Source organism: Cricetulus griseus, chromosome 3, assembly GCF_003668045.3.
Source record: "Cricetulus griseus strain 17A/GY chromosome 3, alternate assembly CriGri-PICRH-1.0, whole genome shotgun sequence".
Classification (NCBI taxonomy): Eukaryota; Metazoa; Chordata; class Mammalia; order Rodentia; family Cricetidae; genus Cricetulus; species Cricetulus griseus.
Window position 1 is genome coordinate 274056230 of NC_048596.1, and position 26490 is coordinate 274082719.

At 40.0% G+C, this 26490-nt stretch overlaps 1 protein-coding gene across 11 annotated transcripts in view; it reads right to left on the reverse strand.

The window, feature by feature from the left end:
- Window positions 1-26490, reverse strand: part of Uimc1 (ubiquitin interaction motif containing 1) — an 82138-nt gene that overhangs the window by 29709 nt on the left and 25939 nt on the right. For 6 of the 11 annotated variants that reach the window (XM_027409830.2, XM_027409831.2, XM_027409832.2 and 3 more), the window contains 6 exons: window positions 24998-25082; window positions 21324-21448; window positions 20256-20361; window positions 19226-19962; window positions 14807-14892; window positions 5477-5553 (listed from right to left, as the gene is read on the reverse strand). In XM_027409830.2, the coding sequence (XP_027265631.1) occupies window positions 5477-5553; window positions 14807-14892; window positions 19226-19962; window positions 20256-20361; window positions 21324-21448; window positions 24998-25082 (1216 nt within the window). Of the gene's footprint in view, window positions 1-5476; window positions 5554-14806; window positions 14893-19225; window positions 19963-20255; window positions 20362-21323; window positions 21449-24997; window positions 25083-26490 lie in introns of those variants that run through there. The other 5 variants (XM_027409833.2, XM_035442986.1, XM_027409834.2 and 2 more) reach the window with 5 other exon arrangements.

Here is a 26490-nt window from a genome sequence, read left to right on the forward strand (position 1 = left end):
GACCCAATCCGTTTCTTCTTCAAGCTTTATTATGACTAATTTACACACAACAGAACTCACCAATCTTTCAGGTTGTAATTTGGTGGGTTTTGACTAATACATACCATGTAACTACCACAACACAGAAAATGTTTCCAGCATCCCATTAAAATCATCCTGCACCCCTCTGAAGTCCTAACATTTTGCCTTTCCTAGAATATCACCTAAATGGAATCAGCCAGATGTGGTGGCACACACCTGTAATCCTTGCTATTCAGGAGGCTGAACAGCATCCAAGTTCAAACATGAGACAAAATAGTGAGACCGTCTTCTTAAAAGGTTAAAAAACCTCACAGTGTAAGCCTTTGGTGTTGTCTTTACTTAGTGTCATGTGACTGAGGCAGCCATGTTGTCAGACATCAATGGCACATCCCTGTTTTCTGGTAAGTAGTACTCTACTAAATGAATACACCACAGTTTGTTTATCTATTTACCAGTTAATCCATTTGGCTTATTTCACTGTAGTCCTAGTATCAACAGCTACTGATTTCAACAGAAACCAAAAGGTGCCTATATTGGCTCTAAGGTTAAAGGATGAATAGGGAAAACAGAAAGTAGGACAAAAAAATAAGATAATGTACTCTAGGACTGGAGAGATGGCTCAGAGGTTAAGTAAGAGCACTGGCTGCTCTTTCAGAGGACCCGAGTTCAATTTCCAGCAACCACATGGTGGCTCACAACCATCTATAATGAGATCTGGTGCCCTCTTCTGGCGAGCAGACATATATGGAGGCAGAACACTGAACACATAACAAATAAGTCTTTAAAAAGGAAGAAAAGAATATTCTATACAAAGATATGCCATCCTTTAATATGTTTTTTAAGCATTACCTATTAGTTCAACAAATACTGATGGAATAACAAGTCCCAGCCATTGTACTACCTACTACTAACACAGAGATATAGTGTAAATCAGGAGCAGAAAACTATAGATAACTTGTGGGCCCAATGTGGCCAGCAGCCTGGTTTTGGAAATAAGGCCTTACTGGAACACAGCCATATTCATTCTGCTGCATACTGTCTATGGCTGCTTTTGCAGTGAAAAAGAGATGAATAGCTTTAACAAAATATCTAAAGAGCCTAAAATATTTACTAGTCTTATGATGGAGGAAGTCTTCTGTACATATGTTTCTCTTATTGGTTGATGAATAAAACTCTGTTGGCCAATAGGGAAGTAAAATAGAAATAGGTGGGACCAGGAGACTAGGAGGATTCTGGGTAGTGTAGTAAGAGGAGTCACCATGTGATCGCCGGAGGACAGGACATATGAGTCTGGCATTCTCTCTGGGTAAGATAAGACCTTGTAGAACTACATATATTAGTGGTTATGGGTTAATATTTAAGACAGAACTAGCCAATAAGAAGCCCTAGACATTGACCAACAGCATTATAAATAATATAGTGTCTTGTGTGTTATTTGGGGGCTCTGAGGAGGCTGCAGAACCAGGTAGGAACCCCATAACAATCTTAAAAGAAGTTGGGGTGGGGTGGGGTGGAGTGAATTAATATAAAGATTTTTTTGAAGTTGGCTAACTAGAAATTCTAGACATCTATCAATATAACAAAAGAACGGCAACTGTATTTCAAATGACCACAAATCTGGTAAAGAAATGTAAACTCAATGCCTATGTCCCATTCAAACTTTATGATGACACTGCAATTCCAGTGATGGTGAGAGGAAGTGGGAGGCCTTTGGGAAGTCATGAGGTCATAGGAGTGGAGAAATAAAAAGGGTGGGATCAGAAGCCTAGAGAGGGCTCTCACTCTCTGTCTCCCATGTAGGGACATAGTAAGAGGGTACATCCATGAGTCAGGAAGTGGGTTGTATGAGACACTGATATGTCTGTGCTCTGATCTTGGACTCTCCAGCCTGCAAAACTGAGAAACAAACGTCTGTTGTTTATAAGCCACAGTAAAGTGTTTCTTTTTCTTTTTAAAAATGTTTTTAAGATTATATCCTTCTTTTATATTTGTCTGCATGTATGTCTGGGCACCACATGCGTGCTTGCTAGCCACGGAGGGCGGAAGAGAGAACTGGATCCCCTAGAAGTGTTGTTACAGATGATTGTCAGCCATGTGGGTGTTTAAGGGGTGAACCCAGGTCCTTTAGAAGAGCAGTCGGTGCTTTTAACTTCTGAGCCATCTCTCCAATTATAACCATAACTAAGATTTAAAAAAAAAAAACCATCTCAGAAGGTAAACCTTGTTAAGTTCTCACCTGACACCACACCTAACACACTCCTGCTTCACACATACAATGAACAGTCAACATTGGGCAAATAAACAATCTGTAAGATTCTAAACTATCTTCAGAATTGTTAAGGGGTTAAATACACTTACAGTATTAACTATATTTGAAAACTGGACACACACACACACACATACACACTTTATCTATTTTGGTGGTAAAAGGCTCACAATTTTTTGTTTGTTTGTTTGTTTGTTTTGTTTTTCGAGACAGGGTTTCTCTGTGGCTTTGGAGGCTGTCCTGGAACTAGCTCTTGTAGACCAGGCTGGTCTTGAACTCACAGAGATCCACCTGCCTCTGCCTCCTGAGTGCTGGGATTAAAGGCGTGTGCCACTAACTAAGAATTACTCCACATAGACTGATGCAGTAATAAAAAGGATGAACAGATGAATGGTCTAACTATGAAAATACTTAAGAGAGCCTTGGTGCCTCAGAAACAAGCAATGCTGGTACCATCCTGTGAGTTAGCCTTGATTGCCAACTTGACTGATTTAAGAGACCTAGAAGACTTGTAAAGTACAAATGGGCGTGTCTGTGACAGCGGTTCCTGATACAGTTAGATCCTGGGGCTCTAACCCAGTGGTTGGAGTCATCTCTTGGGGATTCACAATGATAGTAAAAGGGAAGAGGTGAGGCCTAGTTCAAGAACATTGGCCACTGATAATTACATCCTTAGGGCAGTATCTTACTCAAGTTTTTCTGTTATTTCTCTTTTTAGTGGTTCTTTTTTTTTTAAGATTTATTTATTTATTATGTGCACAGTGTTCTGGCATGTAAGTGGTTGTGAGCCACCATGTGGCTGCTGGGAATTGAACTCAGGACCTCTGGAAGAGCAGCCAGTGCTCTTAACCTCTGAGCCATCTCTCCAGCTCAGCCCTTCAGTGGTTCTTATACACCATGAGGTAAAGAAACTTCTCTGCCTCACATTCCCACCATGTTGACATTCTGCTCAGGAGCATGGAGAGAAGCAACTACTGACTAAACTCCCTGAAACCATGAGTCAAGATTGGGCTCAGTGGTTAAGAGCACTGGTGGCCTTCCAGAGAACCTGGATTTAACTCCCACGCAGTGGCTCACAATTATCTGTAACAACAGTTCAGGAAACTCGGTGCCCTCTTCTGGCCTCCATGGGAACTGCATGCACATGGTGTATATACTCTATACAAAACCGAATAGTGCTAGCTAATCAGAGAGTGGAAAAATAAGCCCTTCCTAACTGAAGTTAGGTAGCTTTTATGATCATGACTTCCTATCATTAGTTTACAGGTTAAATCCAACTGTTTGGTGACATAAACCACTTCCATGTGGGTGCTGGGATTCAAACCTGGGTTCTCTAAAAGAGTAGACAGTACTCTTAACTGCTTAACCATGTCTCCAGCCCCTAGGACTTTGTTTTTTTAAATTAGTATATACACGGCTTTTATTATCACATTTCATATGCACTTGTTTTTATGACCCTCCTCCCTCCTCGTGCTCCCCCTCCTCCTCCCTCCCCGTGCTCCCCATTCACTACTCATACCCCTCCTTCCCCAGGTAGTCCTCTTTGCATTTTCATATCACGTATATTCTGCTACCTTATTTTTCCTTAGGAAATCCTTTTATTCTTCCATGGCCCCCTTTCTAGTTTTATGACCTATTCCACATCCCCTTACACACATGTAAAAGTCTATTAACTAAGGTTTTGACAATCATTGTATTTGCAGGTTCTTTCTGAAAGATGCCACAATGACATCATACGTCATCATCTCAAACAGGTAGGTTGAGTGACTTCCCAGGATGGCAAAATTCATCAGTTCCAGGCAGAGAAGAGGATAAAGTTTTCTTCTCACAAAGCCACCACATTCTTTTTTTCTTTAATTTGTTTTGGTTTTTTTGTTTTGTTTTGTTTTTTGAGACAGGGTTTCTCTGTGTAACAGTCCTGGTTGTCCTGGAACACTGGATTTGTAGACTAGGGTGGCCTTGAACTCACTGAGATCTGCCCCGCTCTGCCTGCAGAGTGCTGGGACTAACAGCGTGCGCCACCACCACCAGGTGGCAGCAACACATTCTTGAGGGCCCTTGCCAAAACCAGAGCATGCTGGTAATGGAGTCTCTTAGGTTATCATGAGACAGTGATCCAAATATATTTCAAATGTAATAAGAAACCACTTCCATTAAAAACCAACATTACTCACATTCTTAAAACAATAAAATCCTTTTCACAGGCTGCCAAGTGTCTTAAAATATTTATAGGATTTTTCCTAGAGTACATGTTACCTAAGTTTTAGTCTTTGTGGTAAAAAATTGAGAGAAATTAAAATAAGAAAACTATGAATACTCTGACAGGCTATATGTGTTCTAAAGGAAACCCAAATAAGACTTTGAGTAACATCTGTACACTACTTGTTTTCCAGTGAGTTTAATATTAATAGGTAGTTCCTTAATATCACATGAATGAGATTCCTGAGTAATACAATGGGCTCTACTTTTAAGAAAAATGAAGGCTAAAACAAATTCTTTAGAAAGTACAAGTGGCTCATTTATCAAAATAATTATCCATATTATACAATGACTCATCAAAGAGTTCCCTTAGACATGGCTATCTTAGTTCATCTTAAATCCTTTTATATATCTACAATAGTATGTCTTATGCCTAAGCAAGGAATATGTCTCCTACTTTAGATAATTTTAAACTAAAGCATTTAACCAGATCTTGTCTATGATTAAAACTATGCCAGCCACAAAACTACACAAAAATTCAGTCCCTAAACTCATAAAACCTCAAAGAACAGCAGTTTCAAAACTAAGTACTAAAGGGCTTTGCTTAACAAAGAAGGTAACCTGAAAACAGCATAACTTTGAGAACACATAAAAATCAAACATTTAAGTCCCCTTGGCTCTGAATTCACTGTTAAATATTATTTTTGATACGTTGTTGCTTCTTCTGATCATGTAGGCAAGCAAGCAGACAAAAGAGCCAGTTAATTTCAAAACCAAATTACCCCTAAGCAGAAAATAAGTTTGATAATCAGAACCTGTGTCCACTAGAAACAAGTATGTGAGCATGTATACACATACTAGTGATAAGCACATACACACATAAATCACACATAACCCTTCTGCGAATGGTTTAAATAGTCAAAAATTTTAATAAGACTGAAAAGATAGATAAGTAATATCAGAAATTCAGTAAAGTCACGATGTGCTTACCAGGACAAACAGTGATTTCTTCTGCAGAACTCTCTGGCATAAGGACTAAGCTTCTCTTACTGGTCAAAGCGGCAATGCTGAAAACAGAATCAAATGGAAATGAACTCCTCATGAAATAAAGCGGAGCACAGGTCCACAAGCAACGATGAGTCGTTTACAAAGCCATAAGTAAACTGATAGATCCTGTACAAAGTCACAACCAGAAAGCAAGGACTCTGCAGTACAAGTGAGCCAGAAATGGGGAAAATAAGCATGCTTACAAGTTCAGTTCCAGTGAAATCACTGAATGAAAAGAAACTCCCTTTTCTAGTCTTCACAAACCTTCTAGAAGGTTTAGAGGGTAAGAAAGAACTACCAGTGACTATCAGAGAAGACAAAAATTGTACTATAGTATTAAATGTCAAAGGTGTTTTGCATCCTTGTAAGGACTCAGGCATGCTGGCCTGCCCCTGTCACCAGGCAGAACGCACTAAGGCAGTTCCCTGGTCAGCCCAGGTGCAAAGGACCCCTTTAAAAAGAAAGACCTCCACCTACTTACACTCTCTTTCCCTCTCTTTCCTCTCTTCTTCTCCCCCCTCCTCTTCCCCTGGGGCACAGGTCTCTTCCTGGCTCCCTCTTCTGTCCTCTACTCTGTGTCTCTTCACCTCTTTTCTCTTGCCCTCTCCACTTCCTTTTCTAATAAAACTTCTCCCTTAAGCTCTGTCTGCCTGCCATGTTTGTCTCCTCCCCCCTCCCCCCCCTCCCGCCTTGGTCACCCTCACCTGCCATAGAATCCACTGAGGTTCTCCTCTCGATTTATCATAACAATCCTGGCTACCAGTTACAGCCTTCTGAAGGCAAGAGACATATAAACTCAGAAAAAGAGAACTTCTCCTGACAGCACAGTAGTTTTTCCTCACCTTATAGTTAAAAGTTTCTCCATATTTCAAAACACAGCTTTCCAAGCAACAAAAATAAAATAAAATCCCAAAGTGTCCTACAGCAAAATCTGCCCACACAAGTTGAATATCTTTTCTGGGAAAACTTTAATTATGAATGGATTCCCTTATCCAGCCTTCTGGTTTTTCCTGTTTGTTCATGAGTGTGATCTCTTCCTGACATCAAAACACATGGCTGAGAGATCTGAGCATCTGAAATAGTCCCCTCATGCTTCACACAATTTTATGATTAGTTTGATCAAGTATGCAAGAAGACACTTAAAAACACAAATCCTCACATCAACCAAGAGCCACAGAGAAGAGAGAATAGCCACCACTAAGACTCATGATAAATAACTAAATCATGACAGGAAACCACAAGTGATTTCTCTCTCTAAATAAAACATTTCAGAGCATTTGTTATAAACCCAAGCCAGACACAATTTACTCTGCATGTAACATTAGGGCTCTATTCAAAAAGTCCATCACAAGACAATTTGTTGACATTTATAAAATGGGCTAATCAATTTGAAGTCAAACCACATTGTATGTGATTTCAACTCTTTCCTAGTGACAAAGCATATAATCATTTATTAAAACCTACATCTGCTTTGCACAGGCTCACCACAATAAACAGAGAGGCCTACAGGCAGCAGAAGACTAACTCCAGACCAGGCTGGCCTCAAACTCACAGAGATCCACCTGTATCTGCCTCCCAAGTGCTGGGATTAAAGGCGTACGCCACCAACGCCCAATCCAAAAGTGTCTTAACAGCAGGAGAATCAAACCATATTCTTCAGCTTGGGGATAAATACCTAGTACTAACCACCACTTTTTTTTTTTTTTTTTTTTTTTTTTTTTTTTTTTTGTTTTGGGGACAGGGTTTCTCTGTGTAGCTTTGGAACCTGTCCTGGAACTCACTCTGTAGACCAGGCTGGCCTCGAACTCACAGAAATTCACCTGCCTCTGCCTCCCAAGTGCTGGGATTAAAGGTATGTGCCACCAATGCCCGGCTACCACCAAACACCTAACAAAGACCACTACCTAAATTCTAGTAATGGCAACTAGGCCTTAAATTCCATATGAGAGACAGAGACAACAGTCATTCAATACAAAGATCAACTCTTGAGAAATCCCCAAAACTCAGCTGTCAGACCGATTAGCCATTATCTATTACTAAAGAAAAAAGATTGGAAAAGTAACCCCATCAACTAATCATCAAGAATAGAAAAAGTGGGGCTGGAGAGATAGCTCAGTGGTTAACAACACTGACTGCTGCTCTTCCAGAGGACTTGGGTTCAATTCCCAGCACCCACAGGACAGCTAACAACTGTCTGTAACTCCAAGATCTGATACCCTGACATCGACATACATGCAGGCAAAGCACCAATGCACATAATAAATAACATTTTAAAAACAGAAGAAGTGGTGCAAATATATAGCTATAGTATCAGATAAGACACTAACTAAACACAATGGCAGAGACATAGAGTGAGGGAGGTACAGAATCTGTGTGGCCTGAATAACACACAGGTTTAAGAAATCAGATTTGGGGGCTGTAGAGACGATTCAGAGGTTAAGAGCACTGGCTGCTCTTCCTAAGGTCCTGAGTTCAATTCCCAGCAACCACCACATGGTGGCTCACAGACATCTATAATGAGAGCTGGTGCCCTCTAAATAATAAATCTTTAAGAAAAGAAATAAGATTTGGAAATGCATATAAGCATAAGCAGACCAGAAAGATGGCTGTTTCTGGTGAAGCCAGTAAAGGAGACCATCAGAATAAAAAAAAAAACAAAAACAGAGTTTGTCAAAGAGATAGAAGGGAAAGCTTTGAAAATCTACAAAGTAAGTGAAAGCATATTGGAGAAGAGCAATAACAAAGGTATACCAAGTCTGTATGCAGTAGTAGCTATACAGTTCCTCAGCCCAGCAAAGAAACTCAGAAGCTATTTTCAAACACAAGCCAGATGCAAGCAAGGTAGCTCTACCCCTAGGAAAAGACCCAGTTTTTTTTTGGTTGTTGTTGTTGTTGTTGTTTTGTTTTTTTTTGTTTTTTTGTTTTTTTTTTCGAGACAGGGTTTCTCTGTGTAGCTTTGGAGCCTATCCTGGCACTTGCTCTGGAGATCAGGCTGGCCTCGAACTCAGAGATCCGCCTGCCTCTGCCTCCCGAGTGCTGGGATTAAAGGCGTGCACCACCAATGCCCGGTGAAAAGCCCCAGTCCTTATAAGCCTCAAATCCAGTTTCAGATTTCCGTGAGGCAGTGATTACTCCAGTAGACAGATCTGTAGTGGAGACAAATCCCATTTTTGTTACACCATATGGCTTGGAAGGCAGTGGCCAGGAACCAATTTTGAGGAGGAAAAAATGTTGTTAAAAACTGAAATGAGGGGGGCTGGAGAGATGGCTCAGAGGTTGAGAAAACTGACTACTCTTCCAGAGGTCCCGAGTTCAATTCCCAGCAACCACATGGTGGCTCACAACCATCCATTATGAGATCCGGTGTGCAGATCTACATGAAAGCAGAATGTTGTATACGTAATAAATAAATGAAATCTTAAAAAAAAAAAAAATTGAAATGAGGCTGAAGAGATGGTCCAGTGGTTAAAAGCACTGGCTGTTCCTCCTAAGGACCCAGGTTCAATTCCCAACACAGACACATAGCATCTCAGAACTGTTTGTAACTCCAGTCTTGGGAATCTGATGTGTTCTTTTGGCATCCAAGAGTACCAAACACAAATATACATGCAGTTAAAACACCCACACACATAAAAATAAAAAATTTAAAAAATAACTGAACTACCCTGGGGGCCTGAAATCAAGGAACATCCACAGGATGAGGAACCTTAATTTGGCCTGCTACAAACCTTTAGTCTGGGGAGCCTCTTAAAGGCAGCTGTGAACAGCAGCAGGGCTGGACTCTGGCCAAAGGGAACAGGCAACAGGAGGCTGGCTTAGATTAGATCATGTATAAGGAGAGACAAACCCATGCTCAGTAACCAGGAACAAATCTCATCAACCAAGCACTATGCTGGAGTTTAATAGCGCTGAGCCTTAGGCCTGTGAACAGATCAAACTTTACAACCACCTACCTACATTCATTTCTGTTAAGCCCAAGAACTCTGAAGCTCCCGGGGTGTAATGATACCCAAATGGCATCCCTCCAGTATGTTTATTAATACATAGGAGACCCTGAAAATATGAAGGCAGGTCTTTTTGCCTGCACCAATCTCAGTGCTATGGTATGATTTCCATATACCCAGCCCATGTGGAAGACACTCCTTAGATAAACAGCCACTTGAGAGGATACAATATAGGCAGGATAAGGAAGATGAAAAACTCTGCCCATCCACAGAATGCAAAGCTAAGTATGACCCACAGACCCTAACATGCAAAGAAAGAAATTGATTTTGGAGAGAACTCTGGCAGACAGCAACACAGCATAAACCAAAGGAAAGACACACCAACAGGCCACAGTCAAAATGATCCTCCTTCTCCTAACTCTATGAGCATTATTCAAGGATCCAGAAAGAAAGTGCTAAACATCTCATCTTTTCTTCTTATTTATGTTTTGTTCTTTGTGTTTGTATGTGTGGGTTTTCCCCCCTCCATGCTTAGAAGGATTTAAATTTTTTTATTTTGTGTGTGTGTGTGTGTGTGTGTGTGTGTGTGTGTGTGTACAGGCATGGGGATCAGAGGACAGTTTTTGTGAATCAGTACTCTCATTCCACATAAGAATCAAATTCAGGTCATCAGACTTGTGCAGTGAGTACCTTCACCCACTGAGCTTTCATGCAGGATTTTTTTGTTTTGTTTTGCTTTTTGAGATAGGGTCTCTCTATGTACACCTAAATGTCTGAAAACCTATGTAGACTAGGCTGGACTCAAACTCACACAGATCCTCTAGTCTCTGCCTCCTAAATAAAGGGTTTTTTTGAGGGGCAGGGATTGTATTGCATTAAAAATTTTAAAAATGTCTTTACTTGATATGTCTCTTCAAATATTTATCTAATTTTATTTACCCATTTTTTTCCCATTTAGGAAAAAACTTTTCCCTAGTCTCTTAAGACAGGTTCTCATTGTGTAGCGCTATCTGGCCTAGAACTCACTGTTCAGGCTGGCCTGTCACTGCCTGGGAAGAGCTGGATTAAAGGCATGCACCACCAGTGCTCAGCTTTCTTCTTCACTTTTTCCCCCAGTGATTCCTCTTTTCCTCTTGCTCTCTACATTTAGTATCTTGAGTTTACCTTATCAACTTTCTAATATTCATATATTTTTATTTCTCAATCCCTCATCTTACATTTATGAAATTTTGCTTTTAAAGTTTTCTATTTAGTGATACTTTCTTTCTTACTCTCCTTTTTTGTCTCCCTACCCCACAAAATTTTTCTCTAATCCATTTCTTATTTTTCCTTTCATCTATTTAATTTTGTTCTCCCCTTTTCTACCCTTCTCCAGTCTCCTTTCATTATCTCATTCACTTGCTATTTCCACACTTACTTTAAAGAATAATTAACTTTATACCTCATTCTACAGCAGTGTGGCATTTCCAGCTATATCATTGGTGATTATATATTACTGAACTGTAACTGATTTATTTATATTTCTCTATCTCGTACAATTTGATGTTATTGCTGCTCTAGCAGTGTGTTTCCCCCAGTGTATACCTTCAAGAGTAGGCTGCTCATCTCTGTGAGTTCGAGGCCAGCCTGGTCTCCAGAGCGAGTGCCAGGATAGGCTCCAAAGCTATACAGAGAAACCCTGTCTCAGAAAAAAAAAAGAGTAGGCTGCTCAACAAGAAGATCCACCTCAAAATCCAGAAGAGCTAGCTAAGCCAACAGATACATAAATCAGAACAATGAAATGTAAGAAATATAGAAAATCAAGACAACACAACACCTCTAAAAGACTATAATCCTCAACTATGGAATTTTATAGATGAAGCTCTCAAGCGTTTTCTGGTAAAAATGACCAATGATCTAACCTAGCACACAAAGATGTAATCCAGGAATGGAAAGTCAGCAGCATAGGAAAAAAAAAAAAAAAACAGCAAAATCAATGAATAAAAATCATCAATATGAATGAAAAAACAACAAAGAGAAATTCAGAGATTTTTTTTTAAGGGAAGGGAGAGAGGAAATAAAGGAAGGAGGAGGAGAGGAAGCAAGGAGAGAAAGGAAGGAAAGAAAAGGAATGGAGGGAGGAAGAGAGGGAAGAAGGAACTGAAAAGCTTATGAATAAAAAGTGAAGTAAGGTGCTGGAAAGCTGGCTCAGGAGGTGAGAGCACTCACTGCTCCTGCTGTGGGCTCCCAGCACCCACACGGCTTGCACCCGTCATGTGAAACTCCAGTTCAGGGGATCCAATGCCTCCTGCTACCTCTGCAGGCTCCTGCATATAAGCAGGGCACGTACATATACCCAGGCACACACACATACAGTAACGTTTTGGGGTTTTTGTTGTTGTTTTTTGTTTTGTTTTGTTTTTTGGTCTTTTTGAGACAGGGTTTCTCTGTGGCTTTGGAGGCTGTCCTATAACTCAGTAAGTTTTTGTTTTGTTTTGTTTTTTTGTTTTTTAAGTAAACTGGAAAGCATCACCAGCAGACTTTACTAAGCAGAAGATAGAATATCATGGAGAGAGAACAAAGTGAAACAAATACTAGATTCAATTATTACTGAGGAAAAAAAAATGATCATTACCACAACATCTAAGGATTCTGAGATAACATAACATGTGGTACAAACCTTTAATCCCAACACTAGGGAGACAGAGGCAGGTGGATCTCTGTGAGCACAAGTCCAGTCTCATCTAGTGAGTTTCAGGGCAGCCAGGCTACATAGTGAAATAAGACCCTGTCTCAAAAATAAATAAATTAATTCATTAATTAATTAAAAAAGAATCTCTATGATAGACATACAAGAGAAGACAGAGCTGCTTAAGAGGTCAAACACATGAGGAAATGGCTCAAACATTAAAGTGCCTGACAGACAAGTCTATGGACCAGAGTTCAGGTCACAAGAAACCCACTTAAATGCTTGGTGGATATGGCAAGTGACCTGTATGTAATTCCAGTCTCAGAAGGCAGAGATGGGGATTCCCAGAGTTAGCTGGCTAGCAAGACAAGCCATACTGGCAGGCTCTGTGTTGAAGTGAGACACTTGGCCTCAATGAATAAAGTAGAAGAGTGATCAAGAGGGATGCTATATGGGCTTCCACAAGCATATACCTACATATATGCAGACCCACCCATATACAAAAACATGAATACATATACATGAAAATGAAAAAAATACAAAGCAAAGAAACAATATTAAAACCTGTAAAGGAAAACACCAACTCACAAAACAAAGGCAAAAACATGAGGATAATATCTGTCTTTCATCAGCACTGCTCAGAACCAGGAGACAAGGAAAAGACATGCTAACCAATGACAGCAGGTAAGTGCCACCTGGGAGTGCTACATTCAGCAAAGCTATCTCTGAAAGACAACAGCATTTCAGGACAAGCAGACTATGGCAGTTCATGATCATCAAGCTGGCCCAGCAGAAGATTTGTAGATGAACACTACATACAAAGGAAGGAGAAAACCTGTCTTAATTACAAGAGCACAGGAAAGAGTAAAGTTTAGGAGAGGAGTGGCTAAATAAAGGAGATTTAGGAAGGAACCCATCATGTCCGACACTGTAAACCAGCAAACCCATGATAGTAAGAGGGAAGAAAGAACAAACAGCAATTCAACCAACTAAAAGACAACCAACAAAATTACAGGCATTATTAAGTATCTCACTATAATAACTTTAAATATAAATGGCCTTGATTCACCAATGAAAAGACACAGATTGACTTATTCCAACCTTCTGTTGTCTCCAGTAAAAGCCAAGAGATAGAAAATTGAAGCAAACAGAAACCAAAAGCAAGCTAGTAGAGCTATTCTGGTATTTAATAAATTAGACTTCAAACCAAAATTAGTCAGAAGACATAAAACGCCATCACATATTAAAAGGGAACAATTTACCAGGCATGGTGACTCATGCCTTTAATCCCAGCACTTGTGATACAAAGGCAGGTGGATCTCTGAGTTCAAGGCTAGCTTGATCTACATAGTAAGTACCAGGATTGCCAGAGCTATGTAGAGTGACCCTGCCAAGAGAAAAGAAAAAGGGAGGGGGGGGACCCCGGAAAAAAAACCTTTCAATTCTCTCTCTCCTCAGCCAAAATCAAGAAAGCAAACAACAACAAATTCTGGTAAGGATGCAGGGAATTTTAAATTTTATACCTACTATCAACATGGGGGTTCCAAAAAAGACAAACAGAAATGAAAGGAAAGATGGAAGGGAGGGAAAGAAAAAGAGAAAGAACAGGATTACAATCCAGTTATATTATTCTTATGCACACAAAGAACCCTAAGTCAACGTACCACAAAGATACTTGGCATATCCATGTTTAAAGACACATTATTCACAATAACCAAGAAATGGAATCAGCCTAGATTTCAATCAATGAATGGACAAACAAGGTCCATATGCACAATGGAATTTTGTACAGCTATAAAGAAAAATGAAATCATGACATTTGCAGGGAAAAATGGATGCAAGGTTACTATTAAACAAAATAAGCAGATTCAGAAAAACAAAGACCACATACCATGTTTTCTTGTATGCAAAACCTAGATTTATACATAGTATATGAATCTAATACATAATAAACACATGTTAATAAGTATGTATATTTGTAGAGCATGAAACTATGAAGGGGATCATGAGAGGAGGGGGAGAAATAGAAAGCAATGGACTAACCAGAGAGAGGGTTAGAGATGGGCCACAGGAAGAGGGAAGGAGGCAAGTGAGTTAGAACAACTGCACAAATACCAGGAAAGACTTGAAGCCTATTGTGTATGTTAATCTGAAAGGGAAAAGTAACATAAGCAGAGAGAGCCAAAGGAGAAAGAAGACAGAAAGGCAAGCCACAGAGAAACAGTCAGGAAGCTAGGATTAGAGTACAAGAAATAAGCCAGGTAACATTTATACTAAGATGACTAGAGTGGGTAAGAAAACCTTTATGATCTCTTCCAGGCTTAATAGTTTAGGTTTCTAAAAGTTATATATTTGCAATGGGCAGTGGTGGCACATGCCTTTAATCCCAGGACTCGAGGCAGAGGCAGGTGGATCTCTAAATTCAAAGCCAGAGAGAGTTCCAGAACAGTCAGAGTTGTTACACAGATAAACCCTGTCTTGTGGGGAAAAAAAAAGTGGGGGAGGCATTGATATGCCTATTTGCAAACTTAGAGCTAAATAAGATTTCTAGTCTTGACACATAAAGGAGATAAAAGTTCCCTGGCAAGTTTTCCAAGTTAGTCTCTTTCAAGGGGTTCATCTTCTTTATGCCTTTACCATAGAAAGAGACCTGAATCCCACCTTTGTGAGGCAGACACAGAGTTTCCTTCTTCAGAACTCTTCAGAACTTCTTCAGAAGTTTCTTCAACAAACAGACCTTGGGAAGACTGTAAAGAAACAGGTAACATCCTAAATACACAGATAAACTTATTTCTTCCCTTGCTGTTACTTATTTTGTGGATATTTATATGTGCAAGTGGAAGCCAGAGGTCAACGTTGGGTGCCATTCCTCAGAAGTTATCCACCTTGGGTTAATGTGTTTGCTTTTGTTGTATTTTGCTTGTAACAGAATCTCACTAAATGTAGACCAGGATGGCCTCCAGCTCAGAGATTCTCTTCTGGAACTAAAGGCACAATAGGCCATATTTTTTGCTATTTTTGGTTTACATTTATTTGTTTATCTTTGGGGGAAGGAATGCACATGTCACTGGTGCACATGAGGAGGTCAGAGGGCAAGTATCAAGATCTCACTTTCCACCATGTGGATTCTGGAAATCAAATTCAGGTCATCAGGTCCCTCTTTCTTGGTGGTGACAAGTACCTTGTTTCTTAAGACAGCCTCTCTCACTGGCCTGAAGCACCCCAAAGTAGACTAGGCTAAGCTGACTTGTTAGTCCCAGGTCGCCATCCACCTGTCTCCAACTCTCCAGTGCTAGACTTACAAGTGAGTGCCAGCCACCACACCCAGCCTTTCTTCATGGTTCTAGGTGTGGAGCACTGACTCTCAAGCTTATATGGCAATCAGTCCCAGTTTCTTCCTTTGAAAAAAAAATCTAATTGTTCAAAATTATCATTTAACAGTTAGTGATAAGAATAAAACATGCTGGGGGGGGGGGGCGCATGCCTTTAATTCCAGCAGTAAGGAGACAGAAGTAGGTGGATCTCTTCGAGTTCAAGGCCAGTCTGGTCTACAGAGTGAGTTCCAGGACCAGCCAAGGCTACACAGTGAAACCAAAACAAAACAAAGGCCAGGCATGGTGACCCATGCCTTTTATCCTAGCAACTGGGAGGCAAAGGCAGGCAGATCACTATGAGTTCAAGGCTAACCTCATCTATTTAGTGAGCTCCATGAAGAAAGCAACAAATGCAACATTAAGTGGGTTTTCTGAGAAAGTATCTTGGTTCTGACACTTCCCTTCTTCCAGGAAAAAACTTGATAAAGTTTTCAGGGTTTCATAACATCTTATCAATGCCCAAAACAAGTTAGGCAACCTTCTACGATTCCAATAAAAGATGAAATTTAAAAGAAGGAAAAGAAGAAGTGAATAGGGGAAAGGAAGGAAAACTGAACCTATAATTAAAAAGAAATGTGGCTATGACAAATCAAAGTTGAACAATACTACTATCTGAACTAAAATACAGCATCAGTGGGCCAGCAAGATGGTTTAGTGGAAAAGGGCACTTGCTACCAAGCCTGAGTCTGACCTCTGGGATTCATACAGCAAAAGGGGAGAACTGACTCCCCACAACTTATCCTCTGACCTACACACACACACACACACACACACACACACACACACACACACACACACACACACACTATGTAACTTTCTAAAAACCTTTTTGTTAAAATATAGCAACAATAAATATTGCACCCAACTCTTTGAATTAAGCAATGAATTTTTTCTTTGGAGAAAAAGGGAGAAAACACTGACACCTAGTGTCCACATAACAGAATTTTGTTGATTTAGGGAACCGAAGAGATGGCTCAAGAGTTAAGAGCATGTGTGCTAGAGCAGCAGAGTCCAGGCCCTGCCCCTAAGTCAAGCATCGGACAAAAGACCTGATCCCACAAGCTGTCTTCTAATCTTCACCTTTATGTTGTGGCACCCCTACATAAATAAACAACTGTTTTAAAAATATGTGGCTTTTTTAAGTGAAAAATAATAAACACAATGTCAACCTGTGGCCTCCAATCTGTATAACACACACACACACACACACACACACACACACACACACACAAAACCCCCCAAAACAGACAGGACTATTAAAGAAGAATGGTCCCTATGGGCAGTCCCTAAGTATTAAACTAGGCAATTTAATCAAATTCACTTTAATCATTACAACTCTAGAAAGTTGTCTTCTGACCTTGTACATGCTATGGCATTTGTGCATGCATGCATGCGCATGCGCCCCCCCCACACACACACCATATAAATAAATAAACTATAATTGTTTTGTTTTTCAAGACAGGGTTTCTCTGTGCAACAGCCCTGATCTGGAACTCGCTTCGTATACCATACCGGCCTTGAACTCAGAGAACCACCTTCAGAGTGCTGGGATTAAAGGCATGCGCCACAACACCCGGCAATAAACTGCAATTTTTAAAACGTTACATCTCTCCTATCAGAGAATGTCAGTCAGTTTGAACAGCATGCTGGCGTGTGTTTGAGAAGCTAGTGCTCATGTACCTCTAAGGGGGGTGCAATGTGCATAACTTCTATAGATGACAATTTGGTAATGGTTAACAAAACTCTAAGTGTAAGCATCTTCTGATCCACCACTGTATCTATAAGAAATTATCCTACAGATATCTCCCATGTAGATGAAATTTCCTCAAACACAGTACTACTTGTGATAGGAAAATGTTAGAGACAACCTACATATCCACCAGCCAGCTACTGAATAAGATACTTTTATCTAATAGTGTATACCTGTATCTCCAAATAGAGAGAGATAAACTGAGTACTGTATGGAATGATCTCAGAATAATATGTACAGTAAACTACCATTGGTATAAAAAGGGCAGGGAGCTAAGGGTGTATCTCAGTGTGCAGTGCTTGTCTAGATGCACGCGGATCTGGATGCCACCCCTCCCTCGCACTCCACAGAGCACATCATGACAGTACTTGCCTGTAACCCCGCCCCAGTACTCACGAGATGGAAGCCGGAGGATCACATGCTCAAGGTCTAAAGCCAGCCTGGGCTACATGAGAACCTATGTGAACTGAAGTCCCCAGAAACAAGCTACATCTACACTGAACATTCTACAAAGCTGTTTAATTATAACCTCAATGACTGTGGCAAGAATGTAATGCTGCATGTCCAGAACCAAACTATCTTAGCCACATAGCAGCCATTTATTGCTCACCTGTGTGTATGACTTAACATCCTTGTGACTAATAAGTAATAGAATGTATGAATGGAACCCTAGTTTTCAACAACCCAAAAGCTAAAAATGTTATCAGAAAGTATCTGAGGCCATTTCACTGCAATCCACCTGCCTGATATTCCCACCAATGTATATGAAAAATGTTTTTTTTTCTTTAAAGACTTATTTTTATTATTTTAATTGTATAAAGGTGAGTCTCTGCATGTGGGTATGTACACACTGAGTCAGGTATCCTCAGAAGACAGAGGTGTCCAATCACCTGGATGAAGCTATGCTGGGAATTACAACCTGGTCTTCTGAAGAGCAGCAGTGCTCTCTTAACTGTCGAGCTGTTTCTTCAGGTCCCTTGAAAGGTGTTTTGATCTATGACTTTCTTTGTCTGGTTACTATAAAATCTTCATAAAACTGATACCTTGCTGGAACATGGAATTTGGGGTAACCAACCCAGCAACAGCAACTCATATTTGGCTACAGGATAAACTAAGTCTTTTTTCTTTATTAGTTCAAATTAGGAACAAGCTTGCTTCACGTGTCAATCCCTTCTCCCTGATTAACTAATTCTTCAGAAATGACAGGTATGTTTTTGCATTGACACTTGTCTAAAAATAAATATTTTTTTAAACCGAGGAAAGGTATTTTTCATATTACATAAAGTATCATGAAAGGTACACTTAAAATTAGTAGCATGGATTGAATCCAGTATGGGAAATGTCTGGATAGAAGGTAGAGACGGAAGACAAATATATTTTTAATTTACATTTCCTAGAATTTTTTTAAAACATTGCCTGTAGAAAAACATTTTAAAAATAAAAAGTTTAAGCCAGGTGGTGGTGGCACACACCTTTAGTCCCAGCACTTGGGAGGCAGAGGCAGGCAGATTTCTGTGGAGTTCAAGGCCAGTCTGATCTACAGTGTGAGTTCCAGAAAAGCCTGGACTACAGAGAAATCCTGCCTTGAAAAACTAAAAAAGTTTGGAAAAGAAAATATGGTATATCCTAACAAGATGGAATAATGTTTCGATGTATATCTACTAAGTAGAATAAAATGTTTGATAAATTATAAAATAAATGAACAAAGTTTGTGCAGAAGAATTGCTCAAAAATTTAAAAGAAAAATGTGTTTTGTATGTTTAGAAATGATGATTGCCTTTTGGTGGTTGGACTGCAGGTATTTATTGTAATTTTTCCTTTTTTGAGACAAGGTCTCGAAATGCAGCCTAGGCTGGCCAGGATGCCTCAGCCTTCTGAGTGATGGGATTATAGGTGTGTAATCCTTATTTTATCTGTAAATAAATAATCCTTAGTTATAGTATCACTGACCCTTACCTGACCATGACTGGTTGTTGGTTCTTCCTCCAACAAAAGTTTCTGTTTCAAGCTTTTAATTGGGCTTTTTTGAAAATCCTTGGTTTTTGAGGGCCAGACAGATGCCCTAGATTCCTGCCTTTCCTCTCTGGCTTCATCTCCTGTATCTTCTGAGATGCCTTCATTTCTTTCACTAGTCTCATCTTCTTGGCCACATTCATTCTGGATCAGAAAAGGAGGTCTAGGTAACACTGGTTCCCCAAACTCTCTTTTTTTAAAAAGCTGCCTCTGAGCCATTTTCAGGCTCTTCTGATAAACCTCCAACTGGCAGAGAATGACATTGGTGTATTGGTTAGGATCTACTCCAGCAGGGCAGAATGGAATACCCCAGAAGTAGTGCACAGTGCCCCCGATGTCCTGGAGACCTCTGGTGTCTGCTGGGGTAGGAAGACATTGCCTAGACGTGTCCCCCCTACCCTGGACAGCTTTGGGAAAAGCACAACCACTCCCAGTACTTTCCTGCAGCTTCCCACACTGTGTGTGCTCAGCCAAGTGGCCAGTACATCTGTCAAAACATTTAACGTTCTCATTCTCAAACACTGGCTGGCTTGACTGATCCCAGCTTCCTGAGCTGCCAGAGACCGGCTCCTCTTCAGTGTTTTCATTGTGGTCCCAGGGCTCCTTTCTTCCCTCAGCCTCGTTTCCCTGACTGACATGTGAGCCTTTAAACAGTGATGAAGGTACCAGCTGCCATACGCCTGTAGGTATTTGAGAAAAAGTACGGCTAAGGACAAATTTTTTTTTTCAATTAAGACAAGTTGGTAAGCTATCACTTACCAAGAATTACAAAATGTGGTTACAAAGAGCCTTTGTTTGACTTTAGCCAAAAGGTGGTTTTTCCTTGAAGATAAAAGTATGTTGGATATTAATGAAATTTCAACTATTTCTGTTTGAACCTCTTTTACATCATAACAAGGATTTGGGGCAGCAGAATATCCCTGTGATATGGTTATACTTGATGAGTGGAAGGAGTCAGAACAGGAAGACATGCCTTCAGTGGTTCCAGAATCTTTGGTGTTCTCTTGATGGGAATGTGAAGATGGTCCAGTAGCCAGAGGTTGAGATCTGGTAGCAGAAGCATCAGAAGACCAGCAACTCTGAAACAAGTGATCCCGTAGCAGACCAGGTTTATTATTACAATAGCTGTACATGAAGAGCCACAGGAAGAACAAAAACGGCAGGCACTGTCCCTAGGAGTTTGTCCTCTTCAAAATATAGCTGCTCAATTCAGATTCCCCAATGTGAAGTGAATGCCTGTATATATATTTACTATACAGTGTCTCATATGAAGACTATATAGTATAAAGAATGATTCGAATTATACATATATTCACATGGTGATACACGCCTGTAGTCCTAAGCTTTGCAGAATGCTGCAGTAGGGGACTGCTTGAACTTACAAGTTCAAAGCCAGCCCTTTCAACTCTAAAGGTTCCAGTTCAAACAAGCTAACAATAGAACCAAGAATGGCTCAGAATCTGCTACTGGAAAGTATCCTTAACACTTAAAATAATTTCTATTAATATATTCAAATCATAATTTAATATTAGTGTTTTGCCATGGGAAGTTTCAGGTACCCTGAAACTGGAGTTACAGTTGTGAGCCATCATGCAGGTGCTAGGAGTTGAACCCAGGACCTCTGGAAGAGCAGTCAATCCTTTTACCGCTGAGCCATCTCTGCAGCCCCTTATTTGGTTATTTTTAAAACTGCCCATTCTTTCTCTCATTTTCTTTGCTGTCCCCATAAATGAGGGGAGACAAACACCTGGCCTTTGGAATTCTTGGTATTCTGTAAAGTTGCCCCCTTACTATGATTCTTTTAAGCCATTGACTGAAAAATCTGTGTAGTGGAAGCAAACTCATACAATAACAAAAACACTTTAAACTGGATTAACCAGCAATTCAACAACACAGACTTTCAAAAAAAGTACTGAGATAAAGTTAGTTGAAAAATCCTATAAACTACCATAGCTTGTTTCTAATGCAACTATACCAGTCACTAAGTAACTAAGAACATTATTAATAAATCCCACACACTTGCAACACAGCATATATTTACATTCAGGCTTTCAGCAATGGCTTTCCTCAAGAGCTCCTCTTCTTTCTCCTCCTGGCTGTTCACCTCCCTGGCTTCCTGCTCACTCATTTTGAGAGCCAAAGCAAATTGTTCTTCTTCAGACATCTCTGTAAGAGTGTAGGGAAGAGAAGAATACCACAAACAAAAAGTTAGCAAAATACAGATGATGGCAAAATACAGAATCATCAAACTGTCAACGGACAATACTGTTGAACAAACCATTTAGGATGATTTGTAATCTAATAAAGAAAGCCAACTCAGGTAAGTGTGATCAAGATTATTAGTGCTGGGCAGTGGTGGCGCACGCCTTTAATCCCAGCACCCGGGAGGCAGAAGCAGACGGATCTCTGTGAGTTCAAGACCAGCCTGGTTTACAAGAGCTAGTTCCAGGACAGCCTCCAAAGCCACAGAGAAACCCTGTCTGGAAAAACCAAAAAAAAAAAAAGATTACAAGAACCCTGTGTTAGCTGGAGCATAAGCCCTCCTAAACATAGTTTGCCTATACTGTTCACTATTGTGTCTCTAGCACATGAGAGCACCTGGAAATCACTATCTGCTGAATGAACAAACAGAAACCACTATAGAGCTTTTTCCTATATACCACACTGCTTTAACATTTAACGAGAACAATTTTATTCTTCAGAGTCTTTGTTTTTTTCAGATGAGGTCTGATGTCCAGACTGCCTTGAGGATGACTTCTGCCTCTAGTTACACTAGGGTTATAGACATGCACCACCTACTTTATATAGTGATGGGGACTCAACCAGGACTTCATGCACTCTAAGGAATCTCTCATTATCTCTCTCTCAATCTCTCTCTCTCTCTCTCTCTCTCTCTCTCTCTCTCTCTCTCTCTCTCTCTCTCCCCCCACCCCTGGAAAACACTGTGTAGACCAGGATGGCCTCGAGCTCACAAAGATCCTCCTGCCTCTGCCTCCCAGTGCTGGGAATAAAGGTGTGTGCCATCACTGCCTGGCAGGTAGACAGATTTTATAAGCATGAAGCCTAGGGTTCAATTCCAAGCAATGATGACATTTTTGCATCTAGATCCTAAAGAAATATCAGTCTTTAGTTTTCTTGTGGACATGGTATCAGACTTAAGGAGTAAGTTAGACAGTAGTGTGTCATCTAGTATCTGTAGGAGCTTATAAAGAACTGCTACTAAAACTTCTTTATCCTTGACAAAGTTTACCCATGAAGCCAAACTTATCTTTTTGTTTATCGCTATTGATTTGTTTTTGTTTTTGTTTTTCGAGACAGGGTTTCTCTGTGTAGCTTTGGAGCCTATCCTGGCACTCGCTCTGGAGACCAGGCTGGCCTCGAACTCACAGAAAACTGCCTGCCTCTGCCTCCCTCGTGCTGGGAATAAAGGTGTGCGCCACCAACGCCCAGCTTAGCTACTGATTTTTGTTAATTCAATTTTTATTATATCAGTTCTATTTTAATTTTCTACTTCTTGACTAAGTTTTGGTTTGTGTATTCCTAAGAATTTATCTACAAAGTTCAAGTTATCTATTTTTTTGTCATACACTTTTTCATACTACTTATATATATACAACTTAGTTCTCTTTCCTATTCTTGACTTTACTTTCAAGTACAATTCAACTTATTTTATATGATTGCACTGGTTGGTTCTTTTGTCAATTTGACACATGCAAGAGTCATCTGAAAGAGAGAATCTCAACTGAGAAAATGCCTTCCATCAGATTGGCCTGTAAACAAGTCCACGGAGCATTTTCTTGATTAATGATTGATATGAGAGGGCCTGGCCCACGTAAATGGTGCCACTCCTAGGTAGGCGGTGCAGGGTTTCATGAGGGTGAGCGAGCCATGGGGAGGAGAAAGACAATAAGCAGCATCCCTCCATGGTCTGCTTGGGTCCCTGCAATGACTGCCTGCAATGACTGCCTGCTATGACTGCCTGCCCTGACGGGCTGTGATATGGAAGTATAAGCCTAACAAACTCATTTTCTCTCCAAGCTGTCTTTGGTCATGAGGCTTTTCACAACAACAGAAACCTAAACAGGACAAAGGTAGAAGACATGACAAACATACAGTGGCAGAGACTATGCTCCAAATATGATACTGAAAAACTGTAACTTGAAAAAGGAAATAACTTTCATCATTTTCCACTCTTCAAGTTAAAATCTGACATCTCCTCCTCATGTCCAGAGGGGTAAGATATTTCAGGTTATAAATCCTGTAGAGCAATCCACAGCAAAGACCTCTTCTTTGAACCCTTTCATCATGACCATTAATAGTTTTACTTATTTTCATAACAAAAACTAGCTGCTCACAAATGTAAATACTTCCAAATATGGGCAGAATCACACACAATGGTTTTATATTTCAGATACTCCTTCCCAAAATACTTGTAGAATTCTGAGTTTCCAGTGCTGTCTTACTTGGTTCTCAATGTAGTGTTCCCCTGAAGTTCCCTAACTTACAAATGCAACTCTTCACTCACACAATATTTTGAGAAAGGTGAACAGTATTAGCTCATTTTCTAATGAGCAGGGGAGGAGGGGTGAGAGAGGGAACTGGGATTGACATATAAAATAATCTTTCTAATTCAAATTTTAAAAATTAAAAAAAAAGAATGCCCTTGCCAAGAACTATCCAGTATGTTTAAATGGATCAACCAAAAGTCAAAACCTCTGGCCCCATTTCTGTTCATGAGCTCAAGTACAGAGTTCTCTGCAGAAGGCATGAACAAATCAGTTTCTCTCAACAGTTCAGAAAACTACTTTAGCATCAATAAATCTCAGCCACCCTACTATACGCACACCTAATGCTCTCATCAAAGCACAGAACGTCCTATGGTCCAAGGTGATGAATTGTATCTGGATCACATAGTGAAACCAACCTGGGCACTCACTACAGAGCTGGGGATGGCTCTCAACACTGATTCTTCCGCCTCTACTTCATAGCATGGTCCATGTGTGTTGTTTCAGCACAGTCATTTCTGAGCAGTGACACCATGCACAACTTAAGCTCTGAATCTTGGCAATGCCTGGCCACTGTGGATTTCAGCTTTGTAATAAGCTGCTTAACACCACCCATGGCAGAATTACCTATAAGCTAACACTAATTTTAAATAGTCCACATTAAACTTAAAATTTTTTCTCAATACAAAAGAATAATAAGTCATCTCCCAATCATGCCTTTTACTGATGAACAGAGGTCAGCTGAAAACTGCAATCTGTCTATGATTTACACAGTAAAGAAAGAGGAGCCGAATGACTTTCTCTTGATGGTTCAATGGTTAGAGCACAGGCTGCTCTTGCAGAACACCTGGGTTCAGTTCCTAACACTCACACAGCAGCTCAAAGCCAAACATCTCTATCTCCAGTTCCAGGAGATCCAACGCCCTCTTCTGGTACCAAGCACATACAAGCAAGCACACACACACATAAAATCTTTAAGGGGTGGGTAGAGAATCAAGGGCTCTAGGAAGAGTGCCTAGCCAAGAAGATCACATTTATAATTTCAACAGTCTTCCTCTAGCAAGTCAAATGTGTAAGCAGAAAGTAACTCTCTAAGAAACTTGCAAAAGTTAAAGAAAAAAAAAAAAGGACAGGGAGCATATACACCCTAAACAATTTTATTCTCCTAATGAAAATACTACATCAATTCAATTAAAAAATGAAAACATACGTGCAATTTTTCTTTTAGCCAAACACTTTGATCTGTTCGACTGTTTTGTCTTCATTTTCTGCAATCCATTCTCTTCTTTTGCTTCCTGTTGTAAACAAGATACATGATCAAACTAAATGACTAAAAGTAGTAATTTCTCCTTTCTTCTATATTTCCTTTCGATTAGTAAAAGCCTTTGAATTATCAGTGATTGTTAAAATGGTACACACAAGAAAGTCCTTTTTCAAATTAAAAAAAGAGAGCATGCAAGATCTAGACCCAATTAAACCATAAGAATGGAATTGTATAATATACTGACACGATTATTTATCACATACTCAGAATCACATAAATACTGGCCAATTGAGTGACCTGAGTGCCGGACCGAGTTCAGCAGCGGGATCCAAACACCGAACACCCAGAGGCAGTCCTGCCTTCAACGGCCAGCCCAGCAGTACACTGCAAGCCTGGGTAACAGTGACACTTCCATCCACGAGAAGAGGACCAACATCAGAGTATTGGATCTGTTTGCATCTACCAGAAGAGAACCTTGGTCCCACACCCACCAGGAGAGCAAGAAACTCCTGCTACACCCACCAGAAGAAAGGATGAGAAGAGGACAAGGTAAAAGCACATGCAACAACAGAAAACCCAATATGACACCACCGGAGACTAGGAACCATACACCAGCAAGACCTGACCATCATGATGCAGATGAACCAGAAGAGAATGACCTTTAAAGCATCTTCAGAAAAATGATAAAGGACCTCAAAGAGGACATGAGAAAATCCCTTAAAGAAATGGAAGAAAAAACAAACCAAAAAATATAGGATATCAACAAATCTCTCAAGGAACAGTTCAAGACCTAAAATTGAAATACAGACAATAAAGAAAGCACAATCTGAGGGAATGCTGGAAATAGAAAAGCTGGGTAAATGACCAGGAACAACAGACGTAAGTATAACCAACAGAATACAAGAGATGGAAGAAAGAATCTCAGGAGTTGAAGACACACTAACGGAAACAGATTCATCAACCAAAGAAAATCTTAAGTCCAACAAATCCCTATCACAAAATATCCAGGAAATATGGGATACCGTGAAAAGACCAAACCTAAGAATAATAGGTATAGAAGAAGGTGACAAAATCCAACTCAAAGGCACAGAAAACATATTCAACAAAATCATAGAAGAAAACTTTCCCAACCTAAAGAAAGACATGCTAATGAAAATACAAGAAGCCTACAGAAAACCAAATAGACTGAACCAAAAAAAAAAGGTCTCCTTGCCACATAATAATCAAAACACAAAACATACAGAACAAAGAGAAAATATTAAGAGCAGCAAAGGAAAAAGGTCAAGTAACCTAAAAAGGCAAACCTATCAGAATCACACCTGACTTTTCCATGGAAACTCTGAAAGTCAGAAGGTCCTAGATAGATATTGTACCTACACTAAGAGACCATGGATGCCAGCCCAGACTACTATACCCAGCAAAGCTTTCAATCATTATAG